This window comes from Anopheles bellator, chromosome X (assembly GCF_943735745.2).
Source record: "Anopheles bellator chromosome X, idAnoBellAS_SP24_06.2, whole genome shotgun sequence".
NCBI classification, from domain to species: Eukaryota; Metazoa; Arthropoda; class Insecta; order Diptera; family Culicidae; genus Anopheles; species Anopheles bellator.
In genome coordinates this window covers 6,478,196-6,492,028 of record NC_071287.1, presented here as the reverse complement: position 1 = coordinate 6,492,028, position 13,833 = coordinate 6,478,196, and the positions used below count along the sequence as shown (strand labels likewise).

The 13,833-nt window shown below is 45.1% G+C and overlaps 1 protein-coding gene across 1 annotated transcript; it reads left to right on the top strand.

The window, feature by feature from the left end:
* The first annotated feature begins 4,421 nt into the window (after positions 1-4,421).
* Positions 4,422-11,940, top strand: LOC131213983 (aminopeptidase N-like). The gene is made up of 5 exons (XM_058208269.1): positions 4,422-4,501; positions 5,357-5,528; positions 8,202-8,465; positions 8,639-11,073; positions 11,189-11,940. The coding sequence occupies exons 3-5, from the start codon at positions 8,226-8,228 to the stop codon at positions 11,481-11,483; spliced, it is 2,970 nt and encodes a 989-aa protein (XP_058064252.1). The 5' UTR covers positions 4,422-4,501; positions 5,357-5,528; positions 8,202-8,225; the 3' UTR covers positions 11,484-11,940.
* The last annotated feature ends 1,893 nt before the right edge of the window (positions 11,941-13,833 follow it).

Below are 13,833 nucleotides of genomic sequence, written 5' to 3'. Positions count from 1 at the left end.
CTTCATATATTACCACAAAAGCCGATGAAAACACTATATTGCACCTCGTTTCAGTTCGGGTTCGATCGGGCTTTATAAACGGTTGCAGGATATCAAGTTTTCGTGGTGTATGTCTACGCGATAGCTCTGTAGAGGTTGAAAAATGTTTTGTGCATGTGCTACCATTTTGCTGCAACGCATGCGCTTCAATTTTACCTATCTAGCCACGGTCATGCAGTTCAGTCGGTGATGACTGTAGCATTTGTTTACATCACAGCAGCGTTTCTTTTAAATCCTTATTAAACAAACAGCGCCGTCAAAGTTGTTGCCTAGGCTGACTCTAGCAATATGCAATGTAAACCTACTTCAGCTGTGTGGACATAGACTCGGCGTTCGTCTGAAGGGACTCAAATAAAGAAAAGAAGCGTAAAGCTGGGGCCACACGAAGCGTAAAATTATTTTGTAATGCCAAACCGTTCACGCTTTGTGTGGCAGCAAAATATAAAAACGAAATGTCAAACGTGTTTACATACATGTTTTTGATCCGAGAAAACCCTAAATAGAAGAGAAATAAATTGATTTATGATTTTTTTTCTGTTTTTTTCGATTTTGTTGCTATACCAGCAAATAAGAACTTATATTATCCTCTGTTACTAAACAAAGTGTTTACTAACGGGTTTTGCGGTCGGCCGACACATAAACGTTTTGACAGAAGCGCTAACAGTTTGGCTAATGCTAATGGCTAATTAATATCTGAAATGTCAAAAACGTTTCGTTGCGCATCGTCTGGCCCCGCAGTAAGACATAAATAAGACACGCACTTCGCACAGGTATTTTCGTTAAGCTCGATGTTGGATTGTAGTTACTAGCACGAATTTTATTCTAGCGTAAGGTATACAGGCGTAAATAGTGTGCTAATGTTTTATTCTAAGTGCTAAAATTTATACGCAATTGTACCGGCTATTTTAGTAGAACGTTGTTAACTGGATGCGAACCCAGCATTTGCTACTGCGAATTTGAAAACGCGCAAGTAATGGAATTAGCCTATCGACGGGCTACTATTCTACCTTTGTTTACGTTCGCAAAGGCCATAATAAATAATCATCTTCAACACAGTATGTCTTGTACCACGACGACCGAAACACACACTGCCCAGGATGCGGCTAACGAATATTCTGTAGCGTTTGTCACGACGCCGAATGAAGAGTCCGCAAAGACGCTTGCCCGTAGTGTAGTGGAAGGCAAGCTAGCGGCCTGCGTAAGCGTGCTCCCCGGCCTGGTATCCTTTTACACATGGGAAGATAAACTCAATGAAAGTTCGGAATGTTTGCTGATGATCAAAACTCGCACTGCACGCGTCAACAACTTGATCCAATTCGTAGTGGAAAAACACGAGTACGACGTGCCGGAAGTGATAGTCTTGCCGATCACCACTGGAAACCCGGCGTATCTGGATTGGATTGGAAAATATGTTGCTAAAACCCACCTCCCAGAGAAGAGTAATCAGAATGATACTGCGAAAGAATAAATGGAAAAAAATTAGCGTGATCATCAAGATGATCATCCTGTTATATTATGAGATCGTCAGCATTTAATAAAGACAAAAAAATGCATAGCTTGCTTCACAACTATTTGAAAATCTAGAAATCTCTTTGAGGTATCATAAAACTCGAACGGGAACTGGAAGGTTAGAGATAGGCACAGTAAGAGAAAAACAGAATACAGTAAGAGAAAGCTACAGCAAAATGAACCCAAATGAACGTTCGAGTTTCGTAATTGGGCCCATAGTTAGTCTCTCGTGATCGAAGCAAATTGGAGTGCACAACGTATTACACCTGGAAAGGTTAAATGATGATTTTCTTTTCGTTTTCATTGATAGCAACGGGCAGCACTGTTGTCAAATTCATATAGGGAGGATATTATGGGGTTGGGGAAAAAGTAATCCATCCATTATTTTCTCGGTGGATGGCTTTAGATATCTAGTGCAGTATCGATCGTACAGATTCAAATTTAGACTTGTTTCAAAGGTTCAACACTTCAAAAATGCTTTCACTGTGTTTTGTTTATTCCATTCGTTTGTGAGGTACAGAGTGTTAACAATGGAATTCAACGAAGAGAAATCTCGATACATTTTTACTTTGATAAACGCGAAATTTCAAGCTAGGCCGCTGAAATTTTGCATGGTGTACATGATGCCGGTACTCTTACAGCTAGCTATGTGTAATTTAGGTTTTGTCGATCCGTCTCAGTTTTTTTTGTTAAAGATGCACCTCGCACAAGCAGACAAACCACACGTCGTCGATAAAACCACAGAAACAATCGAGTGTTGATCTGCCTGTTAGTAGTCGTAGCATTGCCCAGGAGCTAAAGATCGGCCATAAAACAGTTTTGAACCCGTTGCGCAAAGCTGTATTCAAAAACCAGTTCACACCAGAAAAACATAACCAAAGGGAATGAATCGACTGATTTCTTAAACGGATGGTGACTGGGGAGGAGAAATGAGTCACATACGAGAATAATTATTGTGCCAAAAGCGATCGTGGCCAAAACGTAATGAAGCAACGCTCAAGCGGTTGCCAAACCAGGACTCAAGAAAATGGTAAACGGATTGTGAAAATTGATTATTAACGTTTTTCGCCAATAAAGACCAACAACACTTCTATGACAGAGACATTAGGGTTTCAGCGTAATAAACTTTCTTTTGCGATTTTTTTAAAGAGTAGATTTAGAAAATTCGTTCAAACCTTGTGTACCTTATTATGCATACTTTAAAAAATATTTGGTAATTGTTTCATGCGGAAATATCGAACCAGTAACAGAGCTGGCCTAAGAACGTTTTGTTTTTTAGGAAGTTTTTGATTTTGTGTCTTGTTAGTAACTGTTTCATCCATGCTACTATTTGATTCGTGTATTCGTGCATGTTTCTCCTGAAACACCAGCTTCTGCGTTCGTTTCACCAGTTGTGTTTACTGTTGGTGTTCGTTCTAAGTTCTAAGTTAAGTTGTAAACTGTAAATTAGGTGTTGACTGTTTTTTTTTGGAATAATAAATAAATAAATATCTGGCTCGGAAAGATTTTAATTTAAATATTTTTTGATGGCCATCTAAAGTGTAATCTGCGATTTTCCACGACAAAATTCCACCATTTTGTGGGTGAAAATTTGTCGGGGGAATGTTTTGTACTTCTCCGTCTGAGAATTTTTCCTCTATTGGTAATTGCGAATACGATACGGAAATGGTTGGGTAGGCTGTTTGGCGTTGTAAAATATAGTTGCTTTTATAGAGTAGAGATGGGGAACGCAATCGCAACATTAAATTGTGGGTATCACAACAACAGGCTTGCGTTAAGAATAAATCTAAGTAATATATACTACCAACTAAAAATGTTTCCAGAACTTATTTGCTGGTTTTCCATAGTTTGCTCTATACCATTTCCAGTCATGCATTCTGTATTGATTCAACAACAATTGAAATGCATTAGACTCCATTAAAACGTTGCACTTTTTAAAATGCATTCATGTCAAGAATGCCGGCGAGATATGCGGCCGACGCCGTATATTTAGCGGATTCCAACAAACGATAGTCCTGTTCACATGTATTGAAAGGGTAATTTTCTTAAGTGCTTTACTTCGTGTTCGGGGGTAATTTTTCGCCAACGATAACCTTCATTAGACGTAGCAGTTGGCTTTTATGTTTTACGATTTAATCGCATCCCATGCAGCACACGCTTACTCTGACGCACCAGGAAGGTTACGTCACTGCCGTTCACTTTTCTGAATTATGCAGTTTAATATCGATATCGTTATCGATCGCAATCTCAAAACAATGCTCACGGTTACTATTGGAAAATAGTAACCGAGTGAGTAGTATCATATCGTATCATAATTCATTGTAGTTCGCAGCAAACGTGGCGTTGTCGAAGCCAAGCTGATCAGCATCAGCTTTTATCAGCAGCCAATCTGTTTGCGAGGAGCAAAGCTTAAGAGTCGCTTTAAACGACCAATTCCGATCGCTGGCTGATCGTCCACCAATACGCATTGAGACTCCAGGCTCCAGACTGTGGACGGCCGTAAACGAATACCAGAAAACATCCGGCTGTAGACGGCAAAGTTCAATGCACTGAAACGGATTGGTGTGCAGCACTACTACACACGTGCACCCGTTTGGCGGTTAGCGTGTAGCGCAATCGTATCGTCTGACCCCGCCACGTTTTTCTGCGCCGCAAGGACACTGTGACCAAAAAAAAATGTACAAAACCGCAATGAATCATTCATTTCCATTTCCATTTTCTCGGTGGATGGTAATGTGATGGTGGTGTTCCATTTGAAATAATTCCAATAAAATTCCAAATCATGTTTGTGCCTGATCAATCACTAACACGCACCACCCTCTTGTTATGTATGCGTTCGTTTCGAGGATTGAAACGTGATTCACATACCTTGGCCAACTGATAAGTTCGTTGGGTCGCAAGGAAAGTATATTTTTTCATCACAATCAATCACAAACATACATTTGTAATGAAGGTAGGTGTATCAGCATGCATCTTCCTTTGGCAACATTATAATAATAAAAATAAAACATTTCCTAAATAATAGCGGTAATAAAACATTTCCTACATTCATAATGACAGTGTTGTGCTTTTTCCACACCAATAGATGTGGGCATTGCCTACTATCGCGTGTCTATTTTTGTTCTACTGACGCTAATGAATGCCCTTTAGACTGAAATAGTTAAACTGGCACTAGATTTACCGTATTTTTCCGTGTATAACGCGCACCCGTGTATAACGCGCACCCATATTTAAGAGAAAAAAATTGGAAAAAAAGTTTTTTATTATACATTTTTCAGATATGTGATATCCAACAAATATCAAATGATAATAATGTATTATTCTAAATATTCTTTAAATATTCTAAAGTAGACTAAAGATAAAATGCGTATACATTGCAAAAGACATACTAGACCATTACAAGACCATCCATAGCATTGCTCATGCCACATTTATTAAATGATTTCACAACAACTTCTGTTTTAACTCCCTGCCATGACTTAATGACGATATTGTATGGATAATTATATTCCTAAAAAATGTTTCATTTTATAATTTATTCAATATGGTATTATGGTATTATGGTAAAATATATACCGAAAAGGGCACATTTATATGTTTAGAGGAGACAAAATTTTTACTTCCCTTGCATAACGCGCACCCAGATTTTGGAGCAAAAAAAATTGGGAAAAAGGTGCGCGTTATACACGGAAAAATACGGTAATTCCCAAAATCAGTGATAGTTACCTACTTTCGTAGTCTTTTCAGTCCTTCAGTCTTTTCATCGTTAGAGATAGCAATAGAAGATTTACATTTGTCCCTGTTGCAGGACAAGACCGTTTGCCGGTTATCGTTCCGAATAGGAAGGGGAAGACAAGAGTCTTGGTGTTTTCGAAATGACCTGGCACTGTGTGTTACCTAATCGTTAAATATCGTATCGTGACGTGCTAATCAGTGTGAATAGTGGCCCGTTTAACTCATCGACGAATTAAACGTAACAGGTTCTTATTAAATGATGTGCTTTACTTTAGACCACTCGCTATAGAACGCCTCTGTGTCCTGTGTTTCATCACTTAAGTGCCGGTCCAGTGCCGGTTGTTGCGTTGAAATAAAATAAATAACGGTATAAATAAATAGATCAAAAAATAAAATACATCATCTAAGATGTACTCACGCCACGCCTGAATGATACGTGTCACTCATATCAATCACTTATCAATGCTTGTAAAAAGTATGTCAGTGCCGTCCGCACTCAGTAGTGGTTAGGCTATTCTCGTCGGTGCTCAGATCGATCGGAAAACCGGCCCAACGATGGGGAAAGCAGCCATAGCCGCGCCCAGTGGCAACGCAAAGCGCCTTACTACCTTCGCCACCATCTGGGATGGGAGCAGGCCGCAGCCGTAGCCGCAGCGGCAGCTGTTACCTCGGACATCGCGGGGGACGTCGGGATATAAATGTCCTATCTCCATGCCGGTTGCCGGAGCAGAAACGGTTTGAATTGTGGTGAGCTCGGTCGTGTGGATTACGCGTGCGGTGTGTGACTCTCGTGTATTGGTGACCATTTACTTTGATAGGTTGTTTCGGTCAACTCTCTTTCGAGTTGACCCTCCGCCGGCGATGGCACATCGATCGATTTGATAGCTGGTTGGTTGTAACCGATTGGGGGGGCGATATTAAAACTTTAAAACTTTTGCCGTGCCACTTACCATGGTTATTCCATGTGGTTTCCATTTCGCCATTTGGAGTTCCGTGAATACAATATACATTTGCAAGCAAAGCCAAGTAAATACCGGGGCTGTACTACTTCTTCGAGGTTTACACACAGCCTACACATGCTGTCCAATCCTGTCCAAATGCTACCTACATTAGAATTGTGTGTTTTACCGATTACAATTTGACGGCCATCTGTGATAGTTCAGAGAAAACGAGTGAATGAATTAAGCAGGAAGCCGATCGGTGCGCGTTGTGGTGTGCGCTGCGTGTTCGTTCATGCGATCCATTTTGTTTTGCTTGCGGACTGCAGCAGAACGCGCTTCATGTAGTATGCTGCGTATGGTAACTTTTTTGTCTCCGGGCGAGCAGGCTGCACCGTATTTATTCGAATCATCGGATCACGGCCATCGAATCTATCTGAACGATACTTGCTAAACTATCTTACTTCTATGCATTATGTATGATGTCGGAGTCAGTGACATTTCCTACTGCTTCTGGGAAACTCTTATCCCGGGCATACTCGGTTGTTTGCTTTTTTCCAAACTGTGGTTCTGTGGTTCTATTCCATTATTTCCTTGTTAGTTTCGGATGTAGATTTATAAATATTTTACTCTATTCAAGCCAATTTTCGATGGAGATTATCCCAATCGTTTATGGTGACGATATCTGGGCGGTGTTGTGTCGTTATAGGCAGGATGACTCTTGCTGAGAGTGGTAAATTGGAGAAAAAAAAACAGTACGAAAATACGAACTCTTGTCGAGTATTACCCGTGTAGGCGTTAAAGGTTAAAGCAACGAACAACGACATAATGGGAGGAGAAACCGCGTTAGGGTGTGCGCGTTGTGGCTGCAACAGGTTTCTACCATTTCACGAAACTATTTCGCTCACATTTCGTCGCGTGACGGTCGAGAAGCTGGGGAGTTATACAAAATCTTTAACATCCCAGTACTCACAGCCGCATCGGAGATACATGGACTTTGTCCCAAACCTGACGGAACCGCTATTTGCCACGTCTGAAAGCACAATGATGCACTCAGAATTCGTGTGTGATCTCGTATGTTCGGAGGGGCGCGTACGTGCACAATGTCCTCGCTGTTGTAGAGCGCCAACGCCATGCCAGGCCGCGGCAGGCTGATCATGCCATGAGAGTGGCGAACGACGAACTCGCGCCCGCGCAAAATCTTCTCAGAGGTTCTTCGTTTGTCCAGAAGCATAGAAGGGTGTGTTGTAAGCCCCGCGTTTGAGGTGGCTAAGGAACTAAATATAACCTGCACTGCTATACAACACTATTTGCCGGCTTACCATGTTAACGAAACCGATAAAGGGATAGATAGCAAACTAAACGGAAGACAAAAACACAACCGGCCGCATTGTTAATTTGAGTAGACAAAATACTTATGTAATTTCGTTGGTCATTCGAACGCACCCCGGTACCACTTTCCAGCCTGGTCACCCTGGATGATGAACCATGGTAGAAGTAATAATAAAATAATAATATTAATAGCAATAAGGCCACGCTTGTTGTTCGCTCATTCTCTCTGCTGCTTTCTGTTTGGTTTCTCCGTTCTTCTTCACGCTTTTTTTTCGATGCGATTCGTCGCGATCAAGTAGAAAACTTACACTGCCCACCCCCGCCCGGAGAGATTTCGGGCTAATAGCAGCCCCGTTGCGCTGATGTCGCTTCGTACATCCTGATGATGATTGCAAACATAAAATGCAAATGCGTAAACTAAGCGTTGCTTAAGCGTCGGGGTAGCTAAAGCAAAAAGCTGCGCGCTCGTGTCTTTCACCCATCTCATCAACACAACTGCTAACAAAAACGAAGTCAAGGGCACCCCCTTCCAGGACAAGGTTGTCTTTAGGTGACCCTGAGGGGCCCTGTCACATCGAATTGGGCATCGAATGCTGCTCATGAACTTATTTAGCCTTTTGTCGACGACGCGTGCCCTACTCCAAACAGAACTTCGGTACTACACTCTGAGCGATGAAGGCATCAGCCCGCGGCATGTTGCTGCTCCTTGTGGCAACGGCGATGTTGCCGATTTTCGTTGCGCAAGCGGCGAGTGACGACGTAGCAACGGTTGCGGGACAGGAGATTGTTACGGCGAACTACACCAGCTACCGGTTGCCGCGCTCTTTCCGCCCGAAACACTACGATCTGCAGGTTTTTACGCATCTCGGAGACGAGCGAGGCTTCCAGTTCAACGGTCACGTGCTGATACGGGTAAGTATATCCGGTGGGAGGGCGTAGGCTGCGTCTAGGATTAAAAAGAAACTGAAAGCAGAGAACTACACGCAGAAAGGAACTTCTAAAAGAGCTCCCCAATCGATGTTAGGCTGCAAGCAAGTTAGGAGCAAGTCACTCACCTTTTTCTGTAACACGTTTCTCAAGCGCAGATGATTTGCGACGAGGATGCAACCAACGTAACGCTGCATTCGAAGAACCTAACGCTAATGGAGCAGGAAATCGTGCTGACCGAGCTAGAGACGAATGAGAATCGCCGGCCGATCAGCATCAAGCGCGTGCAGTACCTGCCCGAGAACGACTACGTCGTAATACACGCGGCGGAGATGATGAAGAAGAACAACCACTACGAAGTACGCATACCCTTCGAGAGTGCCCTCGGAACGGGGCTGCTCGGTTACTATCGCAGCAGTTACGTCGATACGAAGACGCGCACCAAAACCTGGCTTTCGGTGACACAGTTCGAGCCAACGCACGCCCGCCAGGCGTTTCCCTGTTTCGATGAACCGGAGCTGAAGGCCACGTTCGATGTGTCGCTGGCGCACCACGGACGATACGTGGCCCTCAGCAATATGCCGGTGAACCGCTCGGAACCGATCGCCACCATGAAGGACTGGGTGCTGGACGTGTTCGAGCGTACCGTGCCGATGTCCACGTACCTGGTGGCGTACACGATCAACGACTTCGAGTACCGGGAGGCGATGACCCGCCACCAGGGCGACGTGCTGTTCCGGATCTGGGCACGGCGCGATGCCCTCGATCAGGTGGACTACGCGCGCGACGTTGGACCGCGCGTCACGCGGTTCTACGAGGAGTACTTCGAGCAGCGGTTTCCGTTGCCGAAGATCGACATGATTGCGATACCGGACTTTGCGTCGGGAGCGATGGAGAACTGGGGGCTGATCACTTACCGCGAGACCGCCCTGCTGTACCATCCGAACGTTTCCACTGCCAGCAGCAAGCACCGGGTGGCCTCGGTGATTGCGCACGAGCTGGCTCACCAGTGGTTCGGCAACTTGGTCACGATGCGCTGGTGGACCGATTTGTGGTTGAACGAAGGGTTCGCGACGTACGTCGCCAGCTTAGGCGTCGAAGAACTGCACCCCGAGTGGCATGCCCTGACCGAGGAGTCGGTCTCGAATTCGCTCGATATTTTCAAATTCGATGCGCTGCTCTCCAGCCATCCGGTGTCGGTGGAGATCGGTCACCCGAACCAGATCTCGCAAATTTTCGACGCCATTTCGTACGAGAAGGGCTCCACCGTGATCCGCATGATGCACCTGTTTCTGGACGAAGAAACCTTCCGCAACGGGGTGGCGCGGTATTTGCGGCGCCACGCCTACGGCAGCGCACAGCAGGACGATCTGTGGGCTGCGCTGACCGAGGAGGCCCACGCCAACGGCGTACTGCCCGATGAGATCAGCGTGAAGAGTGTGATGGACTCGTGGACGCTACAGACCGGCTATCCCATCGTGACGGTGTCGCGTAACTACGCCACCAACACGGCCGAAGTGTCCCAGGAGCGGTTCGTGTCGTCGCCGCCCGCAGAACGAAATGCAACGGCCGGCCAGTGCTGGTGGATACCGTTGACGTACGCATCGGGTTCGGATCCTGACTTTAACGACACCGCACCGAAAGCTTGGATGGAGTGCGGCAGTGGCGGCAGCGGCGGCAGCGGCGGCGGCGGCGTGCAGCACAACGGCACCGGCCACCGGACGCTTGACGATCTGCCCGACGGGAAACACTGGGTGATCTTCAACGTACAGCTGGCCGGTTTGTACAAAGTAAAGTACGATGTGGCCAACTATCGGCTGCTGGTGGCGCAGCTGAACGGGCCAAACTATATGGCGATCGGTGCTATCAATCGGGCCCAGCTGATCGACGATGCCATGGACCTGGCGTGGGCCGGCCAGCAGCAGTACGGTATTGCGTTTGCGATGATGAACTACCTACGGCAGGAGCACGAGTACTTACCGTGGAAAGCGGCACTGACCAACCTGAATGGCATCAACCGGTTACTGAAACGAACGCCGATCTACGGGATCTTCAAAAGCTACATACAGTACATACTGGAGCCATCGTACGAGCGGCTGAACGTGTTCGGGAATCTATCCGCCCTCGAGTCCGTGCGGCTCGATGCCTTAAAACATCTGACCATGATCGCTTCCTGGGCCTGCCGATTCGACGTTGGTGACTGCGTCGAACGCTCGGTTCACCTTTTCGCGGAGTGGATGATGGCTGGGGGCGGCAGTAGTGGTGCAGAGAAGACGAATCCCGTGCCGGTCAACTTGCGACCGGTCGTCTACTGCAACGCGGTTCGTCACGGAAACGAAACCCAGTGGAACTTCCTGTGGCAGCAGTACCTCCACAGCAACGTCGGCTCGGAGAAGGTTATGATCATCAGTGCGCTCGGGTGCACGCGAGACGTTGGGCTCGTGGAACGCTTCCTGCACTGGTCACTGAACAGCACCTCCGGTGTGCGAAAGCAGGATGCGACCATACTGTTCAGAGGTGTCGCCAAGAGTGACGTTGGTTTCGATTTAGCAAAAAATTTCTTCCTCGAGCGCATAACGGAGATACACAGCTAGTGAGTAACACGCACAACTAACTCAAATTGACATTCGTTTCTGGGTTCTACGCTCTTGTACTACCTTTCTTTATTTGCATATATACGTACCTGCCTGGGCGCACGCGCCGCACAGCCTTAGCCCAGATACTTCACGTCTGTCGCGGTTCGTGAAACCACTGGCTGAGCAAATGTCGTCGCTCGCCGAAGTGCAGGAGCTGCGATCGCTGATCGACGAACGGGGTTCCATCTTCGACAAGGCCACACAAGGTGTCAAGCAAGCCATAGAGACGGTCGAAATTAATGCACGATGGAAACGAATCAACTATGCACAGATGATGCGATTCCTGCCGTTGTTAAGTCTTCGCTCGACCGACACAAATATAATGGACCTAATCGAGGACACTCCCGCCGCCGCGGCCGCGAAATAGAGACGCGCGTTCACTTGGGGAACGGGTCGCCCCTGTTACTTAACACAACCGAGCAACCAACTCAGTTCACACACGAGCTGTGATCATACTAACTATTAATGGTAAAAAAAAAACAAAATGTTTACCAATTTTTTTTTGTTTCGGTGCGCGTAAAATAAACCCTTTGTCGTAGTAGAATCGCCGTCGAAAGGGAAGGAAATTAAACATCTAAAACGAGATGATAAGCAGTGCTCCAAATAATGCACGCAAAAATAAGCTGTGTTGGACTTTTTGTACATGTAGCGAAGGGGGATTAAAACACCCCACCGACCCCAGTTGGCCGCCTAAAGACTTTTACCAGAAATTTTTCATTTTAAAGCAGTGGAAGCATTTCTTTCGAGTAAACAATATTTTTCGCGAAAGCGACAATTTTCATACCAAGATTAAGAGTCACAAATACAATGTGAAATGTACTTTATTTCTGTTTTTCTTTTACATTTCTCCACTGCCACCCCACTGGCACGATTCGTATAATTATCATTGCATTTTACTTGTTGGATTGTAAGTCGATTTTACTTCGCTAACTGTCATTGATAAACTATGAACTTTCAGCTGTGTGTGGTACTCTCAATGCGTTAGACAGAGCAAAACGAGTACCTTTTTCTTTCGCATCATACCATAACACATTTCTTCGTTTAGCTGAGAAACAGTATATTGTTAGCACCATGCTATAGCAATTATTGTGAACCGCTGTTTCCGTTTGCTTTTGCCTACATAGTCAAACGGAAATGAATCCTCCTCCTACCCATCATTGCCTGTGCGCATTCAGAGAAAATTGTAGTTAATGGTGACACTGCTTATTAACTTACGTTTGGAACTTTTCAAACCTAAAACAAATATTGTTATTGTTATTTGACCATTATTTGCTCAATCGAGTGTGCCCCCGCCCAATAGGCTGTAGAAGCACAATTAATGATTGAAGGAGACGGAGGAAGTAGAACTAATGTCCTCGTACTTCCCGTATCAGTCGTCGATGAAGATCGTGACAAAAAGCGCTTATTCAAATGCCGTTAATCCTGCACTCCATTATTTCCTCCACTCGGTGGGTATGGCTTACAAGGATCCACGTAGTTTGAACGCCCGAGCGATTCAAGGAGGGGACTTGTATCTTCAATTCGAGAACGCTCTCCCATTAATGTACAGTATCCAGATTGGTCGGAACATGACCATGCAATTTGTCCACGAAAACGATCCTTTATTGGCTATAAATGAGCGTCAGGTTTTAGATGTTGAGACTGAGGGTGAGTTTCCGCGAACTGTCGAGGCTCGCGCCTGGTTCACATTCCTCAAGCGAAATCCACGCGCTATATCCATAATTAAATTAAAGGTCGCCGAAATGATGCGGGGGCTCGAGGTCCGTCCTCATACTGTATCACATGAAATGTTAAGCTGGTTAGACACAACTCTTCGTATGGAGGGTCGACCTCCCCTTCTTATACGCCCAACCGAAGCACAGGTCGAAATCCTGGCTCCCTCTACAGGTCCGTCGCCATTTGGGCGAAAGTAACCAATCAATTAGTTAGTTAATCATAAAACCCATTTAAAAATCTCTGTTGAATCATTCGTTTTAAACCATTCATCGATTTGTCTTTAGCTTCGCAGCCTCACTGCGGGGCCATCTGCACTACTGCTAAACAATGTTTCGACGCAATCTCCATTGCCAAGAGTCGGGTGTGTTTTCTAATCATTTTATGGTTTTTGGCTATGGACTTCGTTGCGACAATCTGTTAGATTATATCTTTTAATAATTCCGTTAAAATAATCTACACATAACTCAGCTCCTACGGTCAGTATACTTGGTGAATGGTCTATTTACTTGTATGTTAAAGTAGGCTAACAATGTAAAGCGTTCGTATTTTATAGCCTATCGGCTGCCTAAGGCGCCGGGAAACGCTCCTCAACAAACGAAATAGATTTATATTGAACATTATTGCGTACTACTAAACTAGGAATGTCGAAGCCATTGAACGGCTTTTCGGGAGATCATTCAATGTCTCTATCGTGCTTTCTTTCGCATCTTTCCGTGCTACCAATGGAATAAAAATAATTTTTTTTCTGCTCTAACCTACCTAGGCATTCAACTTTGACACATTCCGAGCCCTCACACGATGCCAGATTCACTGCGGGTATCAACCACTGTGCCCGGATATACCGGGAAATTTAAACGGGGATTGAATTTATAAGAATTTATAAGATTTTGTAATTTATAACAACAAATTCCGATATTTTTGGCCACAGTAGTAGGATGGTGATGAAGGTAAGCTAACTTCTGATAATGACTGAGTTTGCGTAAATCGTCAAGTAGTCATGT